At 47.2% G+C, this 26,806-nt stretch overlaps 1 protein-coding gene and 1 pseudogene across 1 annotated transcript in view; both read left to right on the top strand.

Annotated features, from left to right (window-relative positions):
• The first annotated feature begins 1,236 nt into the window (after positions 1-1,236).
• Positions 1,237-4,580, top strand: LOC132816977 (basic proline-rich protein-like; annotated as a pseudogene).
• folr (folate receptor) overlaps positions 1,369-26,806 on the top strand; it is a 35,124-nt gene continuing 9,686 nt past the window's right edge. Inside the window, exons 1-4 of the mRNA XM_060826914.1 lie at positions 1,369-1,395; positions 17,819-17,948; positions 20,336-20,524; positions 26,077-26,212. Coding sequence (XP_060682897.1) covers positions 17,823-17,948; positions 20,336-20,524; positions 26,077-26,212 — 451 coding nt within the window. The 5' untranslated portion in view covers positions 1,369-1,395; positions 17,819-17,822. The remainder of the gene's footprint in view (positions 1,396-17,818; positions 17,949-20,335; positions 20,525-26,076; positions 26,213-26,806) is intronic.

Genomic DNA, 26,806 nt, shown 5'->3' with positions numbered 1-26,806 from the left:
TGGCATGTGGTATAGGAGGTTATTCAAGTGGAGGGAGCAACAAGGAATGTTGTGGGTGTAGGGGACTATATAGTGAGGAGGATTGACATTATTCTACACAGCTAAGAGTGTGAGTTCACACAGCTGCCCAGTACCGGAATTTGGAACATCTGCTCAGGGCTGGAGAGGAACTTGTAGTGGGAGGGGGAGAATCCAGTGGCTGTGACCAAACAGGAACCATTGTGACAGCTAGGACAGATTACGAATGAGGAGGTTCGAGAGATGGAAGCTCCATTTTTGTTTGTTTTTCTTTTTCCTTTCTGTAAATAAAAGCTCATATTTGCACTTGTCTGATTGCTTGTCTGCCTGTGATGTTCCCTGATTGGATGGTAACAAGCTGTGGGCCTAAACTGGGTAGCGCTGACTTAGTGTTCAGATGGGAAAGTAGCTACAGACTGGTAAACTGAGTGATGTGGTGTTTAAACTGCAATGTGGGTGAAAGAATGGGTTATCTGTCTGAGAGTGTATTGGCCATGTAGATGCACAGCAGCCTTTCTAAGATGGTGCAGCTGCAAGGGATTGGTATTAATGTGGATGTCTCCTGGGTGGCACATTATTCTGGGAATGGCATGTGGTAAGATGGATTTGGAATCAGATGCCATGGGCCGGTATATGTATTCGTTGCAGTAAGTTTGTTAACATACAGTGAGAGAGCTCGCGAGACCCTGTGGCAAAAAGCCCTCCGTGATACATAATGCAACTCGGATATCCAAAAAGTAAGGTTCGGGCTGATGTAAAACAGCGTTTTGAAAAATTCAAGATAATCAGGCAGGGTCAATCTGGTTTTGTGAAAGGGGAACCAGGTTTAACCAATCTATTGGGTTGTTTGAGCTACTAATATCTTACATGATGTGGAATATGGGGAACTGGTGGATGCCTTCTACTTGGGATATGCATAAGGCATAAGGTGACAAATTATACGTTATTGTGGAATGTAAAAGCACATGGTGTAGGGGGTAGAGTATTGACATTGACTGGCTAATAGGAAACACAGAGGTGGTGGTTATGGGGCATTCTCAGGTTGGCCAAATGTAATCAGTGCAACAAGAGATCACCGCTGCCCATCAATATTCTCTCAATTTATACCAATGATGTAGATTGCAGGAATAATAAGCTAAAACAAATTCTAACTGAAAGCAAAGAACGGTGACAGAAAGAGTCAATCAATGCCCTTACCCCGAGACCAGCCCAAGGTACATGGGGGCGAAACGCGCCCGAGCACTGGCCGCGAGACACAGCGCGCGCATGCGGACAGGGGGAGGGGCCGGACAGGGGCTCCACGTGGGTCGAGGGGGACAGGGAAGGAGGGCGCATGCGCAATCCGCTGGAGAGTGCGCCGCGTGCAACCGGTTACAGGTGAGCGGGAAATGGAGGGGAGTGCGCGCGCGCGTGACAGGTCTGACCCTTCAGCCCCGGGCAGTGTCTAGTAACCCCCCCCCCCCCTCCCTCAGCCCCGGGCAGTGTCTAGTAACCCCCCCCCCCTCAGCCCCGGGCAGTGTCTAGTAACCCCACCCCCTCCCCTCAGCCCCGGTCAGTGTCTAGTAACCCCCCCCCCCTCAGCCCCGGGCAGTGTCTAGTAACCCCACCCCCTCCCCTCAGCCCCGGGCAGTGTCTAGTAACCCCACCCCCTCCCCTCAGCCCCGGTCAGTGTCTAGTAACCCCCCCCCCTCAGCCCCGGGCAGTGTCTAGTAACCCCACCCCCCCTCTCAGCCCCGGGCAGTGTCTAGTAACCCCATTCATCCCACCCCATCCCCCGGGCAGTGTGTAGTAACCCTATTTTACCCGCCCCCCCCCCCAGCCCTGGTCAGTGTCTAGTAACCCCATTTCCCCCACCTCACCCTCACCCTCATCCCCAGCCCCCAGCCCCAGGCAGTGTCTAGTAACCCTATTCTCTCTTCCCTCCCCCCCCCCCCCCTCGGCCCCGGGCAGTGTCTAGTAACCCCATTCCCTAGCCCCGGGCAGTGTCTAGTAACCCCACTCCCCGTCTCAGCCCCAGGCAGTGTCTAGTAACTTCACCCCCATCCCACCCCCGCTTCACCCCCACCCCACCCCCCCTTCACCCTCACCCCCACCCCCCTTCACCCCCACCCCCCCTTCACCCCCACCCCCCCTTCACCCCCCTTCACCCCCCACCCCCCTTCACCACCACCCCCCCTTCACCCCCCTTCACCACCACCCCCTTCACCCTCACCCCCCTTCACCCTCACCCCCCCTTCACCCTCACCCCCCCCCCACCCCCCCTCACCCTCACCCCCACCCCCCCTTCACCCTCACCCCCACCCCCCCTTCACCCTCACCCCCACCCCACACCCCCTTCACCCCCACCCCACACCCCCCACCCCCACCCCAACCCCCCCACCCCCCCTTCACCCCCCCACCCCCCCTTCACCCCCCCTTCACCCCCACCCCAACCCCCCCCACCCCCCTTCACCCCCACCCCCCTTCACCCCCACCCCCAACCCCCCCACCCCCCCCACCCCCACCCCAACCCCCCCACCCCCCCCACACCCCCACCCCAACCCCCCCACCCCCCTTCACCCCCACTCCCCACTCCCTTCACCCCCACTCCCTTCACCCCCACTCCCTTCACCCCCACTCCCTTCACCCCCTTCACCCCCACTCCCTTCACCCCCTTCACCCCCACCCCCTTCACCCCCACCACCCCCACCCCCCCCCCCCCCACCCCCCACCACCCCCACCCCCCACCCCCACCACCCCCACCCCCCCCCCCCCCCCCCACCCCCCCCACCCCCACCCCCCCCACCCCCCCCCCCCCCCCACCCCACCCCCACCCCCCCCACCCCACCCCCCCACCCCCCCCCCCCCCACCCCCCCCACCCCCACCCCCCCCACCCCCACCCCCCCCACCCCCACCCCCCCCACCCCCACCCCCCCCACCCCCCCACCCCCCCCACCCCCACCCCCCCCACCCCACCCCCCCACCCCCCCTTCACCCCCCCCCCCCACCCCCCCCCCCCCCCCCCACCCCCCCACCCCCCCTTCACCCCCACCCCCCACCCCCCCTTCACCCCCACCCCCCACCCCCCCCTTCACCCCCCACCCCCCCACCCCCCCTTCACCCCCACCCCCCCCCCCCCTTCACCCCCACCCCCCACCCCCCCCTTCACCCCCACCCCCCACCCCCCCTTCACCCCCACCCCCCACCACCCCCCACCCCCCCTTCACCCCCCCCCACCCCCCCCACCCCCCCCCCCACCCCCCCACCCCCCCTTCACCCCCACCCCCCCTTCACCCCCACCCCCTTCACCCCCACCCCCTTCACCCCCACCCCCTTCACTCCCCACTCCCCCACCCCCCTCCCCCCACTCCCCCACCCCCCTCCCCCCACTCCCCCACCCCCCCACCCCCCTCCCCCCACCCCCCTCCCCCCACCCCCCACTCCCCCACCCCCCCTTCACCCCCACCCCCCACCCCCCCTTCACCCCCACCCCCCACCCCCCCTTCACCCCCACCCCCCCCCACCCCCCCCCCCCCCCCCCCCCCTTCACCCCCACCCCCCACCCCCCACCCCCCCCACCCCCACCCCCCCACCCCCCCCCCCACCCCCCACCCCCACCCCCCACCCCCCCTCACCCCCACCCCCCCCACCCCCCCCTTCACCCCCACCCCCTTCACCCCCACCCCCTTCACCCCCACCCCCTTCACCCCCCACTCCCCTCACCCCCACTCCCCACTCCCCCACCCCCCTCCCCCCACTCCCCTCCCCCCACTCCCCTCCCCCCACTCCCCCACCCCCCCACCCCCCCACCCCCCCCCCCCCACTCCCCACTCCCCTACCCCCCTCCCCCCACTCCCCACTCCCCCACCCCCCCTCCCCCCCCCCCACCCCCCCCCCCTCCCCCCACTCCCCCACCCCCCTCCCCCCCACTCCCCCCTCTCCCCCTCCCCCCTCTCCCCACCCCCCTCCCCCCTCTCCCCACCCCCCTCCCCCCTCTCCCCACCCCCCTCCCCCCTCTCCCCACCCCCCTCCCCCCTCTCCCCACCCCCCTCCCCCCTCTCCCCTCCCCCCCTCTCCCCCTCCCCCCTCCCCCTCCCCCTCCCCCCCCCCCCTCCCCCCTCCCCCCACTCCCCTCCCCCCTCTCCCCACTCCCCACTCCCCACTCCCCTCCCCCCACTCCCCACTCCCCTCCCCCCACTCCCCACTCCCCTCCCCCCACTCCCCACTCCCCTCCCCCCACTCCCCACTCCCTCCCCCCACCCCCACTCCCCTCCCCCACTCCCCACTCCCCTCCCCCCCCTCCCCACTCCCCTCCCCCCCACTCCCCACTCCCCACTCCCCTCCCCCCACTCCCCACCCCCCACTCCCCACTCCCCTCCCCCCACTCCCCACTCCCCCACTCCCCACTCCCCACTCTCCCCTCCCTCCCCTCCCCCCACTCTCCCCTCCCCCTCCCCCCACTCTCCCCTCCCCTCCCCCCACTCTCCCCTCCCTCCCCCCCACTCTCCCCTCCCCTCCCCCCACTCTCCCCTCCCCTCCCCCCACTCTCTCCCCCTCCCCTCCCCCACTCTCCCCTCCCCTCCCCCCACTCTCCCCTCCCCTCCCCCCACTCTCCCCCTCCCCTCCCCCCCCCACTCTCCCCCCCCACTCCCCCCCCCCACTCCCCCCACTCTCCCCTCCCCTCCCCCCACTCCCCCCACTCTCCCCTCCCCCCACTCCCCCCACTCTCCCCTCCCCCCACTCTCCCCACTCTCCCCTCCCCCCCACTCCCCCCACTCTCCCCTCCCCCCACTCTCCCCTCCCCCCACTCTCCCCTCCCCCCACTCTCCCCTCCCCCCACTCCCCCCACTCTCCCCTCCCCCCACTCCCCACTAGATCAAGGCCAATAAATCCTGTAAACCAATCTTGTCCCTCAATTAATTAGTTAATATCATTGGAAACAGATGATCCAACTGTTTCCACACTAGTTTGTGGGGCTTGCTTTGTGTAGATTGGCTGTTGCGTTTCCTAACCAGCGAGGAGACTCCAGAAGCACTTCCAAAGTGATTTGCAGCGTTCTCTGGAAGACGGCATGTAGTTTGTATTTTTTTTACATGTTTTGAGGGAGCCTGTTAACAGTGAAGTTTGATATTTTGGAATACTTTTTGGCTGATTTTATGAGTTAGTTGTAACAATGGAGAGGAAGGCTAGGATTCTCTACATGCTGGAGAATGGATGTCTCGCTCCTAGGGTGTGGTACTGCATATACTTGGTGGGGTGGTGAGAGAAATGCATGTAAATTTCTGATACCAAGGCTATGTATGAGATGGCAGAGTGCCATCTGCACATGATGGGGAGATAAGGTGTGTTTGGTACATATGGCAGAAACAAATATCTGAATAACAACAAAAAAGTTAAATTTGAAGCTTTATTTTCTTTGTGCATGAAATACATTTGTATTTTTAACTAACATTGTCTTGCAATCCACATGAATAAAGATTGGTGGATTCATACTCTTAAAATGTTTGTTGTATTTGCACCTATGGCGACCAGAACTTCAAATGGAAGGGTGTATGAAAGAGCAAATATCGCATACATTGTTGTTTGCTCATAAACAGCAGAAAGATTGGCAATGTAACCTTGCTAACTTCATTCTCATCTAATTGTTCTTCCTTGCTTTCTCTCCCTTGCTTTCCTTCTCATGTAGCCCACCTCACTCCAATCCATTCCATTCCGAAGGCAACTTGTAAATATGTTTGGAGCGGTTTTTGTATTGTTGACATTTTTGTTTGAATGTGACTTATTCGAATGAGTGGGTTCTGCTGACCTTGCTTTTTGAGTTTTTCATTCTCTATTTGAATTGCTGGGCTTTAGCTGGGTGACAATTATAAACAAAACCCAAAAGAGGATAAATTACATACAACTTCATTGGTCACTAAGACGGCAGTTCATTCACATTGCTGTGGGCCTGGAGTCAGATGTAGATTAGACAGGGTAAAGGTGGCAGGTTTTCTTCGCTAAAGGACATTAGTGAGCCAGACAGATTTTTCTGACAATTGACAATGGTTTCCTGATCATCATTTGACTTTCCATTCCACATTTGTTTAATTGAATACAATTCCAACCTGGCTCCCTAGAACATTACTTGGATATTGGGGTTAAGAGTTTAGAGAGAATACCAGCAGGCCTTCATCAGATCACCTCATCGCAAATGTATTTATCTTTTAAATTTTGGACTCTGACTTAAAATATGAACTCTTTGTCTCTCCATAAATGTTGCCAGACCTATTGAGTTTCTCCATCGTTTGGTTTTTCTTTCAGGTCTTCAGCATCCTCAGTAGAGTCATAGAATTCTACAGCATGGAGACAGGCCCTTTGACCCAAACTGGTCCATGCTGACCAAAATGTACGTCCACACCAATATGGAGGAAACTGCATGATATATCAAGTGTGCTGTCACCAATGCAACTGGAGCACAAACTCATTACTGCTGTTCTCCAAGCCCCTTGACCTGGTCTGCCCTACATGTGACTCCAGACCTACGGCAATGTGGTTGATTCTTAACTGCTGTCTTGGCAGTTAAAGCCAGAGAAAAAATGCTGACCTGGTCAGTGACACCCATGTCCCATGAACGAATAAAAAAAGAATTGGGGAGCCTTGAAAGGAATACAGGGGTCCATAATCTGGGGTCACACTGCTAAAGGTCATGTGTGGGTGGGTCTCCACCATTACTTCCTCCAAGGCTATCCCACATCCAGTTATAGTGGTATACCACAAGGGTCAGTGTTGGGTCCACTGCTGTTCGTCATTTTTATAAATGACCTGCATGAGGGTGTAGAAGGATGGGGTAGTAAATTTGCAGACGACACTAAGGTCGGTGGAGTTGTGGATAGTGACGAAGGATGTTGTAGGTGACAGAGAGACATAGATAAGCTGCAGAGCTGGGCTGAGAGGTGGCAAATGGAGTTTAATGCAGACAAGTGTGAGGTGATTCAGTTTGGTCGAAGTAACCGGAATGCAAAGTACTGGGCTCATGGTAAGGTTCTTGGGAGTGCAGATGAGCAGAGATATCTCGGTGTCCACGTACACAGATCCTTGATCCTTGCCACCCAGACTGACAGGGTTGTTAAGAAGGCATACGGTGTTTTAGCTTTTATTAATAAAGAGATCGAGTTCCGGAACCAGGAGGTTATGCTACAGCTGTACAAAACTCTGGTGTGGCCACACTTGGAGTATTGTGTACAGTTCTAGTCACTGCACTGTAAGAAGGATGTGGAAGCTTTGGAAAGGGTGCAGAGGAGATTTACTGGGATGTTGCCTGGTATGGACGGAAGGTCTTATGAGGAGAGGCTGAGGGACTTGAGGCTGTTTTTGTGAGAGAGAAGAAGGTTGAGAGGTGACGTAATAGAGAACATAAGATAATCAGAGGGTGAGATAGGGTGGGCAGGGAGAGCCTTTTTCCAAGTATGGTGACGGCAACCACAAGGGGGTCATAGTTTAAATTGAGGGGTGATAGATATAGGACAGATGTCAGAGGTAGTTTCTTTACTCAGAGAGTAGTAAGGGTATGAAATGCTTTGCCTGCAACAGTAGTAGATTCACCAACTTTAAGTACATTGAAGTTGTCATTGGGCAAGCATATGGACGTACATGGAATAGTGTAGGTTAGATGGGCTTCAGATGGTATGACAGGTCGGTGCAATGTCGAGGGCCGAAGGGCCTGTACTGTACTGTAATGTTCTATGTTCTATCCAATGTTCAGGATGATGGAGAAATGAGTGTGAGCTAAATAACCTTTGCAGATGAGTTGGCATGAGGAAAAGGGTAGAATGGTTGTCTCCCATGCTGTAAACACTCAACAGTTGAAGGTATGGGTGCATGGTAAGTGATGGAAATTGAAGGTGCATGAGATGAGTCTGAATTGGAAGACAGTTATTACCTTAGAGGGCTTTTCTGTCTGTGCCTTTCTATCATGGAAATTGTGCTGTGCACTAAACTTTATTAACTTAGGTGCTATAACACCAGGGTCCCTCTGCACATTGGAATTCTGTAGTTCTGTTTGTGATAATACTCTCCTTTTTAAATTCTTCCTGTCAAAGTGAATAAAACTGTGCAAGAAACCAAGTACCCTGTCTTTCCCGATTTCATTCTCCCAAATTGACTGTGCCACCTAGGTGGCTGGTGCCCTAAATTTGGGAAGTCTCTTTTGAGATCCTTCTGTCCTTTAAGTGACTTTTAACCTTCCTGTTTTGATTAAGCCTTCAGTCACCTACCCTAATGTCTCTAGTGTAACTCAAAGTTTCCTTCAATTCAGTTTGTTTTCTGACATACTGCGATCATCTTGACTCACTGGTCTTTCTAGAGTTCATTTTTGTTTGATAATATTTGAAGCAACTATAATATTGGTCCTCTATAAATGACTTTTTAAAGAGGGAGTGTGTTATGGATTTAAAATAATTTCAGTGCTCAGTAAATGTACTCTGTATTTTCCAGATTTTGGAGGAGGCTGAGATTTTGAACTTATCTGTATGTTAATTACACGGAAGTTCATTGGGCATTTGTACTTTGTAACTCGGATGAAAGTTGTGATTGATTGGAATAAACCTTGGGTTGAGATAAACTTTCAAGAAATGTTGATACTAGGGAGAGTATCAGAACAAACTGAGACATAGTGTTGTAGAGCTCAGCAACAGAACGCTTGTTCCTGGCTGCTCGCGACAGGAACTTGATTCAAAACCTTAGAAGGGATTGAAGGAATTGGTAGGTCTGTTTGAATGTTTTCAGCTGTACTACTTTTAATCCTGTTTGCTTATTTTTTGTCAAACCACTGACAACTTGTCTTTCAGTTTTGCTCAAAATACATGTCTCTGACCAAATCTTCACTTTATTCTGCTACAGAGCTACTGTCCTGTCTTTGTTCTATGAAATGTCAAAAAGTTTTGAAGAGGAATCTTTACTCTGTATCTAACCCCATGCTGTCACTGCCCTGGGAGTGTTTGATGGGGACAGTGTTGAGCAAGCTTTATTCTGGATCTAACCCCATGCTATCCCTGTGCTGGGAGAGGGAGATGGGGACGGAGAGGATGGAGCTCCCTATCTAACACCATGTTGTGCATAATACTGTTTCCTTAAAGTTAAAACTTTCTTCTAACAATATGTCACTTTGATTCACAGCAAAAATCCTCAATTCTTAATCGTCGAGCCCTGAGTTCCTTGTTGACTTCTGACTCTGTTCCAATATTTCTTTAAGTAGAGTTGGCTGAAACTCAGACTTTCTTCTGCCCAAGGTCATTTGCTGAGCAGACAAACCATAAAGGCAACAATCAGATGATTAACTTTAGCAAACTAAAACAGTGAAATTATAATGTACAAAAGAGTGAATCAAACAATGAATCAGCAGAATTGTACGAATGATTTATCAGCATCTGGTAGTATCAAGATAGATTACAGTATATATTCATGATATGGCCTGAGGCCATTCAGTCCATCATATCTGTGTGGTGTAATCCCACTGTTCAATGCTGAGTTTTTAGATTGGTTGGTTTTTGATATTTAAGATGTTATCAGTACTGGAATACACATTTTCTGCCTCTATCAAAACATTTAACAAAATGGTGAGACTACATCTGGAATAATGTGTACTGTATTGATCACCTATTTAAGGAAATCTAAATGCATTACAGTTCAGAGAAGGTTTGCTGACCAATACCATAAGGGATATGAATGTTCTCAGGACATGGGTTGAAATCCCATCAGAGCAGATGGTGAAATTTGAATTCAATAAAAATCTGGAATTTAAATATAAAATCTATCCTTATAGTGACCATCCAACCACTGTCAATTGTTGTAAAAACCCATCTGGTTCATGAATGTCTTTTAGGGAAAGTCTTTACCTGTCCTGCTGATATTCGACTCCAGACCCACAGCAATGTGGTTGAATCTTCGGGTGGTGATAGACATTGGTCGAGCCAGCAATACCATGTCCCATGAACACAAATAATTTCGATTGCTGTTTAAGACAAAGATTAGGAGAATATTTTTCTCATGGGCATCTTAATTTTGTACTTCTATTTCTAGACTCTTCCACAAAAGGAATTGTCCTGTCCATGTGCGTCATATCAGACCCTAAGGATGGGTGAACCAAAATGGATGGGTGAAAGAAAAAAAATTAATCTGCCATCTCCTTATTTTTCATTAATAATTTCCCAGATACATTCTTTTGAGAACCAAGACTCATTTACTCTGGCCTGAAGAATCTTTTATGTCTGTTTTTATATTTTTAGCTAGCTTTTTCTCAATCTAATTTTTCCCTCATTAATCTTTCAGAATTCTTTGCTGTTTTTAAATTCTAACCAATCTTGTAACCTGCCACCTGTCTTCACAAAAATATCTATTCATCTTTACAAAGTGGTGTACATTTTCTTTAAGTTGATATTATCATTAACTTTCTTAGACACACAGTGGCCATCCTTCCCCTAGAATCTTTCTTTCCAACCTATCTTTGCTTATCTCTTCGGTCCAATCTTTATTGTTATGGACATAGCCAGGCCACTCAGAACATATCAGGCAGCCCACACCATAACTTTGCAATTTGTTTCGGTACGTGTACAGTGAAAATTGCCCGGAGTGAGGTAGCTAGGTTGACTACCAAGTTTGAAAACAGACAAAATTTATTCACGTGATTACACAATGAAACACAAAGAACAGAATAAAGAACTCCTACAGAGCTCAATCTATCCAAACTAGACTTAATTTTGCTGTTCCAAATATACACAACAGACCTAATAAGCAATCCCTCCAGAAACACAGTTTAAAAAATGGAACACATGCTTACAGGTTGAAGTTAGAAGACTAGAAGGACAGAGAGTGAGTTTCCACCCAGCTTACTATTGAACTCTCAATTAATTCTGGACTGAACTGAACTGCTCAACTAGAGAGCTAGCTACTGCCCTTTCATTGTACACGTCACTTCTGAAACATGACCACTTTGGCCTGAAGTCTCATCTGTTTACATAAAAAGAAAAAAGCACCTCAATACCCTTTAATTTCTGTACCAAACCAGTTTAATTAGCACTGGCAGTGGTTTGCGACGCCTCTGGATAAAAAACAAGGACATAGTATCCTTGAGAAAAGGAACAGCTTTTAGAAGAAAAGAAACCAGCTTTGTGACAATATGGACATTAGAATAAACCATGATAATTGTAGTTCACATGTTTCTTCCTGTCGATTCAATTTTAGAGTGTGGTAAGTGTATGAAGCTAGATCTTACTACTACTCATAGTTGACTTTTCTTTGCTAGTCATAGTCATAGAGGTGTACAGCACGGAAACAGACCCTTCGGTCCAACCCATTCTTGCCGACCAGATATCCCAACCCAATCTAGTCCCACCTCCCAGCCCCCAGCCCATATCCCTCCAAACCCTTCCTATTCATGTACCCATCCAAATGCCTCTTAAATGTTGCAATTGTACCAGCCTCCACCACTTTCTCTGGCAGCTCATTCCATACACGTACCACCCTCTGTGTGAAAAAGTTGCCCCTTAGGTCGCTTTTATATCTTTCCCCTCTCATTATAAACCTATGCCCTCTAGTTCTGGACTCCCCCATCCCAGGGAAAAGACTTTGTCTATTTATCCTATCCATGCCCCTCATCATTTTGTAAACCTCTATAAAGTCGCCCCTCAGCCTCTGACGCTCCAGGGAAAACAGCCCCAGCCTGTTTGGCCTCTCCCTATAGCTCAAATCCTCCAACCCTGGCAACATCTTTGTAAATCGTTTATGAACCCTTTCAAGTTTCACAACATCTTTCTGATAGGAAGGCGACCAGAATTGCATGCAATATTCCAACCGTGGCCTAACCAATGTCCTGTACAGCTGCAACATGACCACCCAACTCCTGTACTCAATACTCTGACCAATAAAGGAAAGCATATCAAACGCTGCCTTCACTATCCTATCTATCTGCGACTCCACTTTCAAGGAGCTATGAACTTGCACTCCAAGGTCTCTTTGTTCAGCAACACTCCCTAGGACCTCATCATTAAGTGTATAAGTCCCGCTAAGATTTGCTTTCCCAAAATGCAGCACCTCACATTTATCGGAATTAAACTCCATCTGCCACTTCTCAGCCCATTGGCCCATGTGATCCAGATCCTGTTGTAATCTGAGGTAACCCTCTTTGCTGTCCGCTACACCTCCAATTTTGGTGTCATCTGCAAACTTACTAACTGTACCTTTTATGCTCGCATCCAAATCATTTATGTAAATGACAAAAAGTACAGGACCCAGCACTGATCCTTGTGGCACTCCACTGGTCACAGGCCTCCAGTCTGAAAAACAGCCCTCCACCACCACCCTCTGTCTCCTACCTTTGAGCCAGTTCTGTATCCAAATGGCTAGTTCCCCCTATATTCTGTGAGATCTAACCTTGCTAATCAGTCTCCCATGGGGAACTTGTCGAACGCCTTACTGAAGTCCATATAGATCACATCCACCCCTCTGCCCTCATCAATCCTCTTGGTTACTTCTTCAAAAAACTCAATCAAGTTTGTGAGACATGATTTCCCACGCACAAAGCCATGTTGACTAACCCGAATCAGTCCTTGTCCTTCCAAATACATGTACATCCTGTCCCTCAGGATTCCCTTCAACAACTTGCCAGGCTCACTGGTCTATAGTTCCGGGCTTGTCCTTACCACCCTTTTTTTTTTGTAAATATATTTATTTCCTTGGCACCATGTTAGCCAAACACCTGTCTTCCAGCACCTCACCTGTGACTATTGATGATACAAATATCTCAGCAAGGGGCCCAGCAATCACTTCTCTAGCTTCCCACAGAGTTCTCGGGTACACCTGATCAGGTCCTGGGGATTTATCCACCTTTTTGCGTTTCAAGACATCCAGCACTTTCTCCTCTGTAATATGGACATTTTGCAAGATGTCACCATCTATTTCCCTACAGTCTATATCTTTCATATCCTCTTCCACAGTAAATACTGATGCAGAGTACTCGTTTAGTATCTCCCCCATTTTCTGCGGCTCCACACAAAGGCAGCCTTGCTGATCTTTGAGAGGCCCTATTCTCTCCCTAGTTACCCTTTTGTCCTTAATGTATTTGTAAAAAGTCTTTGGATTCTCCTTAATTCTATTTGCCAAAGCTATCTCATATCCCCTTTTTTAGACCCCCTGATTTCCCTCTTAAGTATACTCTTACTTCCTTTATACTCTTCTAAGGATTCACTCGATCTATCCTGTCTATATCTGACATATGCTTCCTTTTTCTTAACCAAATCCTCAAATCTTTAGTCATCCAGCATTCCCTATACCTACCAGCCTTCCCTTTCACCCTGACAGGAATATACTTTCTCTGGATTCCCATTATCTCATTTCTGAAGGCTTCCCATTTTCCAGCCGTCCCTTTACCTGCGAACATCTGCCCCCAATCAGCTTTCAAAAGTTCTTGCCTAATACTGTCAAAATTGGCCTTTCTCCAATTTAGAACTTCAACTTTTAGATCTGGTCTTTCCTTTTCCATCACTACTTTAAATCTAATAGAATTATGGTCACTGGCCCCAAAGTGCTCCCCCACTGACACCTCAGTCACCTGCCCTGCCTTATTTCCCAAGACTAGGTCAAGTTTTGCACCTTCTCTAGGTACATCCATATATTGAATCAGAAAATTGTCTTGTACACACTTAAGAAATTCCTCTCCATCTAAACCTTTAACACTATGGCAGTCCCAGTCTATGTTTGGAAAGTTAAAATCCCTTATCATAACCACTCTATTATTCTTACAGATAGCTGAGATCTCCTTACAAGTTTGTTTTTCAATTTCCCTCTGACTATTAGGGGGTCAAAAATACAATCTTCGAGGAGAAAGTGAGGTCTGCAGATGCTGGAGATCAGAGCTGAAAATGTGTTGCTGGAAAAGCGCAGCAAGTCAGGCAGTATCCAAGGAGCAGGAGATTCGACGTTTCGGGCATAAGCCTGAAGAAGGGCTTATGCCCGAAACGTCGAATCTCCTGCTGCTTGGATGCTGCCTGACCTGCTGCGCTTTTCCAGCAAAACATTTTCAGGTCAAAAATACAATCCCAATGATGTGAATCATCCCTTTCTTATTTCTCAGTTCCACCCAAATAACTTCACTGGATGTATGTCTGGGAATATCCTCCCTCAGCACAACTGTAATGCTATCCCTTATAAAAAAAATGCCACTCCACTCCTCTCTTGCCTCCCTTTCTATCCTTCATGTAGCATTTGTATCCTGGAACATTCAGCTGCCATTCCTGAGCCCCATGTTTCTGTAATTGCTATGATATCCCAGTCCCAAGTTCCTAACCATGCCCTGAGTTCATCTGCCTTCCCTGTTAGACCCTTTGCATTGAAATAAATGCAGTATAATTTATTAGTCCTACCTTGTCCCTGCCTGCCCTGACTGTTTGACTCGCTTCTGTTCTCAGCTGTACCAGTCTCAGATTGATGTCTTTCCTCACTATCTCCATGGGTCCCCCCCACCTTACTAGTTTAAATCCTCCCGAGCAGCTCTAGCAAATTTCCCTGCCAGTATATTAGTCCCCTTCCAATTCGGGTGTAATCTGTCCTCCTTGTAGAGGTCACTTCTACCCCAAAAGAGATTCCTGTGATCCAAAAATGTGAATCCTTCTCCCATGCACAGGCTCCTCAGCCATGCATTCATCTGCTCTATCCTCCTATTCCTGACCTCACTAGCTCGTTGCACTGGGAGTAATCCAGATATTACTACCCGTGAAGACCTCCCTTTTTAGATTTCTGCCTAACTTTCTGTAATCTCCCTTCAGAATCTCAACCTTTTCCCTTCCAATGTCATTGGTTCCAATGTGGACAGTGACCTCTTGCTGACCCCTCTCCCCGTGAGAACATTCTGCACCCTCTCTGAGCCATCCTTGATCCTGGCACCAAGGAAGCAACACACCATTCTGCAGGCCACAGAAACATCTGTCTGTACCTCGGACTAGAGAATCCCCTCACACAATTGATCTCTTGGAAGCCGACGTACCCCTCTGGTATTGCCAGTCTCAATACCAGACACTTGGCTGTTTGTGCTACATTCCCCTGAGAATCCATCACCCCCTACATTTTCCGAAACAGCATACCTGTTTAAAATGGATATATCCACAAAAGACTCCTGCACTAGCTGCCTACCTCTCGTACCCTTCCTGGAGTTAACCCATCAATGTGATTGTATCTGAGACTTTCCCCTCTTCCTATAACTGCCATCCATCACATACTGTTGCTGTTGCAAATTCCTCATTGCTTCTAACTGTCTCTCCAACTGATCCATTCAATTTGATAAGATTTGCAGCCAACAGCATTTATGGCAGATATAATCCGCAGTAATCCTTAAACTCCCACATCTGACAAGAAGTTCACCCTGGAGTTCAACCTGGATAAATGCGAAGTGATGCATTTTGGAACATTGAACTCAAATGCTGAATATAGGATTAAAGACAGGATTCTTGGCAGTGAGGAGGAACAGAGGAATCTGGGTCTGCAAGATAGATTCCTAAGTTGCCACCCAAGTGGATGGGATTGTTAAGAAAGCATATGGTGTTTTGGCTTTCATCAACAGGGGAATAGAGTTTAAGGGCCATGAGGTTTTGCTGCAGCTCTCCAAGTCCCTGGTGAGGCCATACTTGGAATATTGTGTCCAGTTCTGGTCAGAAGTGAAGAAGGACTTGTGCCTGAAATGTCGATTCTCCTGCTCTTTGGATGCTGCCTGATCTGCGCTTTTCCAGCAATACATTTTCAGTTCCAGTTCTGGTCGCCCTACTATAGGAAAGATACAGAGGCTTTGGAGAGGGGGCAAAGAAGGTTTACCAGGATGCTGCCTGGACTGGAGGGATTGTCTTTTGAAGAAAGGTTGAAAAGGCTCGGATTTTTCTATCTGGAGAGAAGGAGGAAGAGAGGTGACCTGATTGAGGTGTACAAAATAATTAGAGGAATAGATAGAATCAATAGCCAGAGACTTTTCCCCAGGGCAGGATTGACTGGTACAAGAAGTCATAGTTTGAAGATATTAGGAGGAACGTATAAAGGAGGCATCAGAGGTAGGTTTTTTACAGAGTTGTGAATGCATGGAATGCGTTACCAGCGGTGGTGGTGGAAGCAGAGTCATTTGGGACATTTAAGTGTCTGCTGGACATGCACATGGATAGCAGTGAGTTGAGGGGTGCATAGGTTGTTACTATATTTTACATTAGGATTAAATGGGGTGGCACAGTGGTTAGCACTGCTGCCTCACAGTGCCAGAGACCTGGGTTCAATTCCCGACTCAGGTGTCTGTGTGGAGTTTGCACATTCTCCCTGTGTCTGCGTGGGTTTCCTCCGGGTGCTCTAGTTTCCTCTCAGTCCAAAAATGTGCAGGCCAGGTGAATTGGTCATGCTAAATTGCCCATAGTGTTAGGTGAATGGGATAAATGTAGGGGAATGGGTGGATTGCACTTTGGCGGGTCGGTGTGGACTTGTTGGGCTGAAGGGCCTGTTTCCACACTGTAAGTAATCTAATCTAATCTAAATCTCAGCACAACATCGTGGGCCATCGTGTTCTGTGCTGTACATTTCTATGTTCTAGGACACATTACTCTACTAAAGACCATATTTGCTCCTTCACAGTTTGCAGACCCAGAAAATAACACCGTCTTATTCCTCTACAAACACTGCCCCAGGTTAAATTTCTAGTTATGGCTTACATTTTAAATTTAATAAAGAGACATATCTCCAAAAATACATAATCAAGAAAGAACCCATTCTACTCACGACTGCAGATTCTCTGTAGGCCATACTTGAGACAATGATTAACTTACCTGATTCTGTGCTGTGAACTTCACCCAACAGTTCCTCCAAGATCAGTTGTGAATTTGACTGTTTGTTAATTTTCCCAGATGCACTCTGATGTGCAGCGATACATTACTTCAAATAGCAGAGGTAGTAACTGTGCAGGCTCTCGCTCTCACGCTCTCCACACAATGACCTCACCATTTACAACTGCTGTTGTTTGGACTGTTTTGGAACTTTGGGAAAAAAAAATGCAACACCATATAAAATAGTCATTGCTGCTCCTGGAATTCAAGGAAATCCCCTCCATCTAAAATACCTGAAAAAAGGAGCAGCTGTTACAGCCAGAAATTTTTCTCGTCCTCTATCTTGGATTACCCAGAATCTTAGAAGAAAGTGAGGACTGCAGATGCTGGAGATCAGAGCTGAAAATGTGTTGCTGGAAAAGCGCAGCAAGTCAGGCAGCATCCAAGGGGCAGGAGAATCGACGTTTCAGGCATGAGCCCTTCTTCAGGAATGACTTTCCTCATTCCTGAAGAAGGGCTCATGCCCAAAACGTCGATTCTCCTGCTCCTTGGATGCTGCCTGACCTGCTGCGCTTTTCCAGCAACACATTTTCAGCTTACCCAGAATCCTCCTCTTTTCTCTAATTGACTCAGTTGTACATCTTGACCTTTAACACTTGGGTCTTCTCTCACTTTTGTACTAATATTGTCCTTATTTAAAATCACCATTCTTGATGACAAACGTAGGGAGGTAAGTCGGGAGAACACAAAGTTGTAAAGGAATAGTCTAGAGACAACCACTATGCCACTACCTCCACTCATTATGTCACAAGTACTGTGTAAATACAAGTTGGCACTACTGCCTGACCAGCTGAGATTTCCCTGGCATGTTTTCTGGTTTTCAGATTTCCAGCTTCCAAAATATTTATCATTAATTCATCTGGCTTGGAGGGCAGAAGGGCCTGTTCCTGTGTTGTTCTTTGTTCTTTTTCATTTGCTTCTCCTACGTTCCATATCTTTGCAGGAAGATGCTGGCTGTGTTTGTTCTGGGACTGACTCTGTCAGTGACAGCTGCCAAGGACATTCTCAATATTTGTATGAGTGCAAAACACCACAAGGAAAAGCCAGGATTTGAGGGAAGTCTCTACAAACAGGTAACAGCAAGGCATGAGGACTGGCTAGTATCTGCTTTTACGGCCTCCCCAGCCCCCAAATGTCTGAGGTCTGGCAAGATTGATGCTGATAGGAGACAGTCACCGGTTTCAAAGAGTGACATTATAGGCATGTGAGGTCTCGCTGTCTGTTCTTCAATTCCCTCTCCCTGAACAGCAATTTGTATTTAAACGGCAGTCCTTATACAGAGTCCTTCCTCCACCAATGCTCAGTAGCAACAGTGTTTACCATCTACAAGATGCATTGCAGAGGTTCACCAAGGTTCCCCTGACAGCGTCTTCCAAACTCATGACCACTTCCGTCTCGAAGGACAAGGACAGCAGATATGTGGGAACACAGCCCCCTGCAAGTTTTCCTCCAAGCCACTCACCATCCTGCCTTGGAAATATATTGCTGTTCCTGCAGTGTCACTAGATCAAAATCTTGGAACTCCCTCCCCGACAGGATTGTGGGTTAATTTACAGCACAGTTAGATCTAGGATACAGGGAGAACTAGCCATTTGGATACAGAACTGGCTCAAAGGCCACAGGGTGGTGGTGGAGGGTTGCTTTTCAGACTGGAGGCCTGTGACCAGTGGAGTGCCACAAGGATCAGTGCTGGTCCACTACTTTTCATCATTTACATAAATGATTTGGATGCGAGCATAAAAGATACAGTTAGTAAGTTTGCAGATGACACCAAAATTAGAGATGTAGTGGACAGTGAAGAGTCTTACCTCAGATTACAACAGGATCTTGACCAGATGGGACAATGGGCTGAGAAGTGGCAGATGGAGTTTAATTTAGATAAATGCAAGGTGCTGCATTTTGGGAAAGCAAATCTTAGCAGGACTTATACACTTAATGGTAAGATCCTCGGAAGTGTTGTCGAACGAGGAGATCTTGGAGTGCAGGTTCATAGCTCCTTGAAAGTGGAGTCACAGGTAGATAGGATAGTGAAGAAGGTGTTTGGTATGCTTTCCTTTATTGGTCAGAGTATTGTGTACAGGAGTTGGGAGGTCGTGTTGTAGCTGTCCAGGACATTGGTTAGGCCACTGTTGGAATATTGTGTGCAGTTCTGGTCTCCTTCCTATCAGGACGATGTTGTGAAAGGGTTCAGAAAAGATTTACAAGGATGTTGCTAGGTTTGGAGGATTTGAGCTTTAGGGAGTGGCACTGTTCCTGGGCCAGCACCGGCTGAATATGAACACGGAATGAATACATCTGTCAGTTTCGCACTCCAATCCAGTCCCCTCCCTTTCCTCATTCCCCACACCAGGAATGTCCCCCTCCCTGCCCACTACATATGCATCAACCACCCACACCATTATCGGTGCAACATGTTTATTCAACTTTTTTTTAATCTTTCCTAAAGCTTCTTCCCTATCTCTCCTCTCTTTTGATTCTGCACTTGGCCCTTTGTTTTTCTGTTTACATGCTTTAACGACCTGATAAGGGAGATCTTGATGTCAGCATGTTTAGTTGATAGGGCAGTGAAGCTGATTTACTGTCATTAGCTTTTGCAAACTGGTGGGTAATAAGCATCAAGACCAGCTTCTGTGTGCAGATTGGACTGACCTCGAATTTGCTTGATCCTTTGTATCTGGGAACAGCGGGTTGATAATACACCAGACAGAGAAGTACCACTTTCATGAGCTCTTTGGATAATCCAGGAAGTAACTTAAAAAACTTTTTTTTTGCAACATGTTTTAACTGATATTTCTCTGGCACATTGTGGGCCCTCTGTTTCCTAGCTGCTGACCTGGTGTGGGGGTTGTTGGGTAAATAAAATTGCCAAGGTTTCATTTGGTTTACTCACATTTTCCTGGTATACCACAATTAATAAAAGATGGGTGTTGTGATAATGACCCTGGACCTGTCTTTTAATTGCCTTTTGATGTACTCAGTGTCTGAGTCATCTGGGCTAGAGAATTTCCCTCACTCTCTGAGGGAAAGAATTCCTCCTCAGCACTATACAGTTAGGGGAACCCTTTACTCTGATACTGTGTCCTTGTATTCTAAGCCCTCCTGCCAGGGTGATTTGGTGTCTCAGCACTGGCCCTGACAATCCTTTGAAGACTGTTACACATGGCTTTAGGGAAGGAAATCTGTAGTTCATGCCTGGTCTGGTCTGGCCTCCATGTGTCTCCAGACCCAAACAAGTTGGTGGCTCTTAATGACCCCCTGAAATGGCCCCAGCAAACCATCCAGTTCAAGGGTCATTAAGGATGGCCTTGTCAGTGACACCCAAGTCTCTAAGGAGCAATAGAAACAAGTCCTGGTCTTCAAATTAGTGGTTGTGGGATCTTTTACATGTTCACTTATACATTTGTGACGTGTACCTTGCATACCCCTATTGCTAATGCTTGATTCTTTTCAACATGTGCAGTGTGAACCTTGGAAGGATAATGCTTGTTGTAGAGCCAACACCACCTTAGAGGCACACAATGACCAGTCCCATCTCTACAACTTCAACTGGAATCACTGTGGCATGATGACTGAAAAATGCAAGAGGCACTTTATCCAGGACACCTGCTTATATGAATGCTCCCCGAACCTGGGTCCCTGGATTGTGACGGTAAGTAGCGTTGTCCTTTGAGATGCACTTCACACTTGTTCAGAAATCAAGTAAATGGGTTTTGTGAAGATAGCTTTGTCAAATTGTGTTGTCCTGTGAGTGTTTGATGGGTACAGTGAGAGAGCTTTACTCTGCATCTAACCTTGTGCTCTCCTTCTGCTGGGGATATTTGATTGGGACTGTGTAGAGGAGGCTTTACTCTTGTGTCTAGCTTTATGTTGATCTGTAATTATTTGAACAGTGTTAGAAACTTATCTGCTTTGATTTGTTCCCAGATGGATATTGATGATTTGAGGCTTCTACCTATTGACCTTATTGTTACTGATATTCAATACAGGGACTCTGGGAAGCATCCCAAACTCTGGGCCAGAAGCTCTGGATTGAAGTCCCAACCTAGGACCTTTTGACCAAGAAACTTGTGTCCATGACCTGGATAATCAGCCTGGCATTTCATTTAGTACTTCCCACTACACTCAAAGGGACAAAATGGTGTGTGACAGTACACCAAAAAACACCTGGATATTTAGCTATAAGTTGCAGTTACAATCCAATTGCAGTGGGTAGTTCAGTGGCTGAGTGATTAGCAGTGCAGCTTCACGGTGTCAGGGAGCCGAATTCAATTCCACTTTTAGGTGACTGCGTGAAGTTTGCACATTCTCTGCGTCTACGTGGGGTTTCTCTGGCTGCTCCGGTTTCCTCTCTTAGTCCAAAGGTGTGCAGACGAGGTGGATTGGCCTTGATAAATGCAGGGTTACAGGCATATGGTGGAATGCTCTTTGGAGAATCCGAACAGACTTGATGGGCCAAATGGTTGCTGTCTTTGTACCGTAAGGATTCTATGATTCTACCCTGACCAGAGTGTACAAATGTATATAGCTATCTGGCTAGACACTGATCTTTCTTTTAAAGTAGGTACAATAAGAGTCCCAGGGTCTTAGGGAGATTGTTGAAGATGCAGCACTAAATTTCACTACATGATTTGGAACAATTATACAATCTGCAACATATACTATTCACTTCTTTTTCCCAGGGTAGATGTGGTAGGTATGGGTAGTCAACTGTGATCAAGCACTCCATAGCAACATCAAACAGCATGGATTCCTCCGTAGTTACTAGTTACTATCAAATATTAATAACACAGGTTATCAAATCACATTAAACACAATAAAGGATTCCAGTTGTTCTCGTCTGCTGCTTTAGCCTTAAAGCTTCTTCTCTAATGTTTTAGCTGCTTCAATTCTGGTCAGTCACCCTCTTTGTGTGGATCTACACTCCCCAAATCTCTGAAAGCGCACTGCAGTGCTCACTCGCAAGTGTGACTCCAGCTGTTCTCCGAAAGCTGACCTCACCTAACCAGTCTGTCCCTGGCTTTGCTCAGAGTTTCAATCAATCTGACTCTGTTGCATCAAGCAAATAATGGGTGTGAGCTATTGAACAGTCACTGTCTCACCTGCAATTAAGTGTTAATGCTCACAGACTTCCTCTGAGTTCCTCAGTGTAAACCAGTGACCTTCCCATTTTGGTGACCAACTTCCCCGCCCCCACTTCAGTACTTAGCTGCCTACTCACTCCTAGTGCCTGTCCCTGAGTTCTGACAACAGTCATCCAACTCCTCATGGAGATCACAGTCACAACACGTGTTGATTTAGTTCCTTCCCAGCAGTGGACAGAACAAAAATATGGAACCTATATCTCTCCCTAGCTCTTATTTTTTTCCTCGTCCCAATCGCCACTTGTAACTTTTGCGTTTCTATTCAGTAATCGCTGAAGTCTCCCTCCTAATAAGTCTCCCTCCTAATAAGTCTCCCTCCTAATAAGTCTCCCTCCTAATAAGTCTCCCTCCTAATAAGTCTCCCTCCTAATAAGTCTCCCTCCTAATAAGTCTCCCTCCTAATAAGTCTCCCTCCTAATAAGTCTCCCTCCTAATAAGTCTCCCTCCTAATAAGTCTCCCTCCTAATAAGTCTCCCTCCTAATAAGTCTCCCTCCTAATAAGTCTCCCTCCTAATAAGTCTCCCTCCTAATAAGTCTCCCTCCTAATAAGTCTCCCTCCTAATAAGTCTCCCTCCTAATAAGTCTCCCTCCTAATAAGTCTCCCTCCTAATAAGTCTCCCTCCTAATAAGTCTCCCTCCTAATAAGTCTCCCTCCTAATAAGTCTCCCTCCTCTGGTTGGATAGAATTGAATGTTGCTACTTAAACAACTCTTGGGAATTCTGTTCCGAAAATAGAATTGCTGCTTTAGCCAGTACAAAATAAAAGGATTTCATCTCACAGTCAAGGTTGGATTACAAAGAGCAAATTTCAGGAATGTGCAAGTTATCTAAGAATGTTGACTAAGGCAGTTTATTGGAATAACAACATATTGTCCTTTGATTTGGAGATGCTGGTGTTGGACTGGGTGTACAAAGTTAAAAATCACACACACAATACCAGGTTATAGTCCAACAGGTTTAATTGGAAGCACACTAGCTTTCAAAGCGTCGTTCCTTCATCATGTGATAGTAGAGGGCTCAATCCTAAATAAATCCTTAATAAATTCTGTGTTAGGATTGAGCCCTCCACTATCACTTAATGAAGGAGTGACGCTCCGAAAGCTAGTGTGCTTCCAGTTAAACCTGTTGAACTATAACCTGGTGTTATGTGATTTTTAACTATTGTCCTTTGGACTGTGTGGCCATTAACACATGTTTGCAAGATTATAGTACACAAACTGTCTTTACTTTGTTTGTATCTTGTCCTGTGATGTGAGTCATGAAAACTGTAGCCAATGAACGCGGTGTCATGTCCCCTGATCACATTGAGTAACATCCCACTGGAGTGATGAGCAAGCTGTGTTATCTCAGGTTCACAGTGACTGTCAATTTGTCCATTGGTGCAGAATCTGATACATATGTCGGGAAAACAGCTGCAACCAAGGGTGAACTTAGGAAACACAAACATCAAGCTGTTGGTCTGTGAGGTCTATTTTCTCAACACTTTGGGACCCGTGGACACAGCCTTAAAAGTAGAGGGGGTCAATTCAGAACAGAAATGTGGAGACATTTCTTCAGCCAGAGAGTGGTGGGCCTGTGGAATTCATTGCTGCAGAGTGCAGTGGAGGCCGGGACGCTAAATGTCTTCAAGGCAGAAATTGATAGATTCTTGATGTCTTGAGGAATTAAGGGCTACGGGGAGAATGCGGGTAAGTGGAGTTGAAATGCCCATCGGCCATGATTGAATGGCGGAGTGGACTTGATGGGCCGAATGGCCTTCCTTCCACTCCTATGTCTTATGGTCTTATGAAACATGGGCAATTTAAACTCAATGGTTTCCATCTTTGCAATCTATGGCATACTAGGTGGATATAGTTATGATTGAGTGGTTTCTTTAAAATAGGTTGTCAAAAGTTTGCCACGAACATGGGGGATTTATCTAAGAATGCATCCTGAAAAGCACATGACTGTTGATAGCTTGATGTCAAGCATGAAGGGGCTGTCCAGAGAATCACATAGATCCTTCAGTCCAGTCAATCTGTGCCAAACATAATCCCAAATGAAACTAGTCCCAACTGCCTTAATCTGGCCCACATCCCTCCAAACGTTTCCTATTCATGTACTTACCTACAAGTTGTTTAAACACTAAGTGCTCACCTCCACCACTCCCCTCAGGAAGTTCATTGCACATGCGAACCACCCTCTGTGCAAAAAATATTTGTGCCTCGTATCTTTTTTTAAAAATCTTTCTCCTCTCACCTTAAAAGTATGCTGCCTTTTCTTGAAATTCGCCATCCTAGAGAAAAGACACCTACCATTAACCCTATGTCATGATTGTATGAACCTGTATAAGGTCAGCTCTCAACCTCCTACGCTCCAATGAGAAAAGTCTCAGCCTTTCTTTATAACTCAAACCTTTCTTACCTGACAAATTCTGGTAAATTTCTTCTGAACCCTCTCCACCTCAACTGAACCACTGTTAAAGAAAAGTCTAAGCACCAACTGAGTTAAGGAAGACTTACATTGCAGAAACTGCCAAGCTGATCCCTGCTATTTCTGAAAAGAAAAACCTCTCCATCAGTTCAGGGTGACATCTATTTGTTAATTTGAAAGTATGTTGGAAGGAGCATCTGAAGATTGTATTTCCTGAGCTAACTGTATCTGCCAAGACTTCCAAAAACAGCCATGCGTGATTAGTGAATTGACCGTATGTGCCAGAAAATCACAGCAAGAGACTCCAGAGCAATAAATCATTTTGCCTTCAAGAATAACCTGTTGAAAATATGAACAGGAGTAGATCATCCCGCTGAGCCTACCATGCCATTCAATACGATCGTGGCTGATCAATCACTACAATACCTTTTACCCCCACCATATTCCTGTAAGCCTATAGCTCTATACTGACAGTGTATGTTTACCAATTATTGCATTTTTATTAAATAATTTTGATAAATGATTTTTCTTAATAAGAAACCCGACTGAGAGATCTTTTGTTTAAACCTGATATCAATGAAGAATTTAGCTGATGACCTTGCGAATTCTTGGTAAAGTATTTTAGTTTTGTAGTGGGGTCTGTAGAACAATGGGACAAAAGTGATCAGTGCTCTCCTCCTCTAATAAAATTAGAATCTCCCCAGGTCAGTCACTTTTGAATTAACAGCCCCTCCAGGCTTGACAGCAAGCTATCAGTAGTTATGTGCTTTCCAGGATGCCGCCTTACGTAAATCTCCAATGTTCTTTGTGAACCTAAAGACACCACTCCAGATATGACTACAAAATTTGAAATAAGTTCCATCTTCCACAGTGCTTCAAAACTACAGTCCTCTACCAACAGTAAACATAAAGCTTCTTCCTAATAATATCATAGCAGAACAAAATTTGAAATGTCGCAATCCTATCAAAAACAGAGCTCTCAGGTTTATTGTCACTTCGTAAATTGAGGCAGCTTCTTTAACTCTGGCACTCCTGCAGAATGGAAACATAGAAAATGGGAGCAGGGATAGACCATTCAGCCCTTCAAGTCTGCGCCACCATTCAGTATGATCATGGCTGATTATGCAACTCGCTATCCTCTTCCTGCTTTCTCCCCATATGCTTTGATCCCTTTAGCTCCAAGTGCTATGTCTTACTCCCCCTTGAAAATATTCAATGTTCTGGTCAGAGTTGTTTTCTGTACAGAAAATTCCACAGGTTCCCCACTCTGGGTGAACACATTTCTCCTCATCTCAGTCCTAAAAGATCTACCCCTTGTCCTTATACCATGGTCCCCCTGGTCTTGTACTCTACAGTCATCAGGAACACCCTTCCTGCATTTACACTGATTAGTCCTGTTAGAATTACACATCTCTATAAGTTTCCACCCCCCCCACCTCATTCTTCCAAACTCCAGTGCATATAATCCTAACTGATTCTTCTTAGATCTATCTCGCCATTCCAGGAATTATCCAGAAACTGGGGCCAACTCTGATATTCTATTTCTTCCCATTGATGGATTTCTTTTGTAGGATGGTGCCACCTACCCCATCCTTTGTGGCACACTGTTTTTATCAAATGACTGTCATTTGGCTGCTTGTCTCTGCAGGTTGATCAGTCTTGGAGGAAAGAACGTATTAAGAACGTCCCAATCTGCAAGACTGACTGTGAAGACTGGTGGAAAGACTGTCAGGATGATCACACGTGCAAGAGTAACTGGCACAAAGGATGGGACTGGAGCACAGGTGAGTGTCTCTTGCTCTCTGCCTCCTAGGCAGTAAGTGCCAGGTGCACTCAGCTGTGTGTTTAACACTTGGGGGGACAAAATAACGTCAGGAGCTGGGGCTTGAAGAGACCATTTGGCCCTTTCAACCTGTTCCAATATGCGAGAAGATTGTGACAAATCATCGGGACTGGAACAACTGGTGTCCTCATTAGGAGGTGTTGAACAATTAGGATTGGTGCCAGTTTATACATGTGGCAAAGAGGAAAAAGGTCCATAAAGGAATGTGAGCATTGGACCTTACTCGAGAAAAATGTTGAAAGACAATATAAAATAGGGAATATAATTCTAAAGGGGGTGCAGGACAGAGGCACCCAGGTCTAAAAATGTGCAGGTTGTTTAAGGGGGCAGGACTGGGATCACGGTTAACAAAGGAGCCTGGGCTTCATTAATAGGGACATAGAATACAAGAGCAAGGAGGTGATGCTGAGCCTGTACAAGACCTCAGCTGGAGGATTGTGTATTGTTGTGCCACATTTTCGGAAAGGTGCATTGGAGACCGTACACAAGTGGTTTGCAAGAATGTTGAAATGTCTTTCCTGGAACCAATGAGGAG

Source organism: Hemiscyllium ocellatum, chromosome 6, assembly GCF_020745735.1.
Source record: "Hemiscyllium ocellatum isolate sHemOce1 chromosome 6, sHemOce1.pat.X.cur, whole genome shotgun sequence".
Taxonomy (NCBI): domain Eukaryota; kingdom Metazoa; phylum Chordata; class Chondrichthyes; order Orectolobiformes; family Hemiscylliidae; genus Hemiscyllium; species Hemiscyllium ocellatum.
Note: the sequence above shows the minus strand (reverse complement) of the source record. Positions and strands in the feature narration are given on the sequence as shown.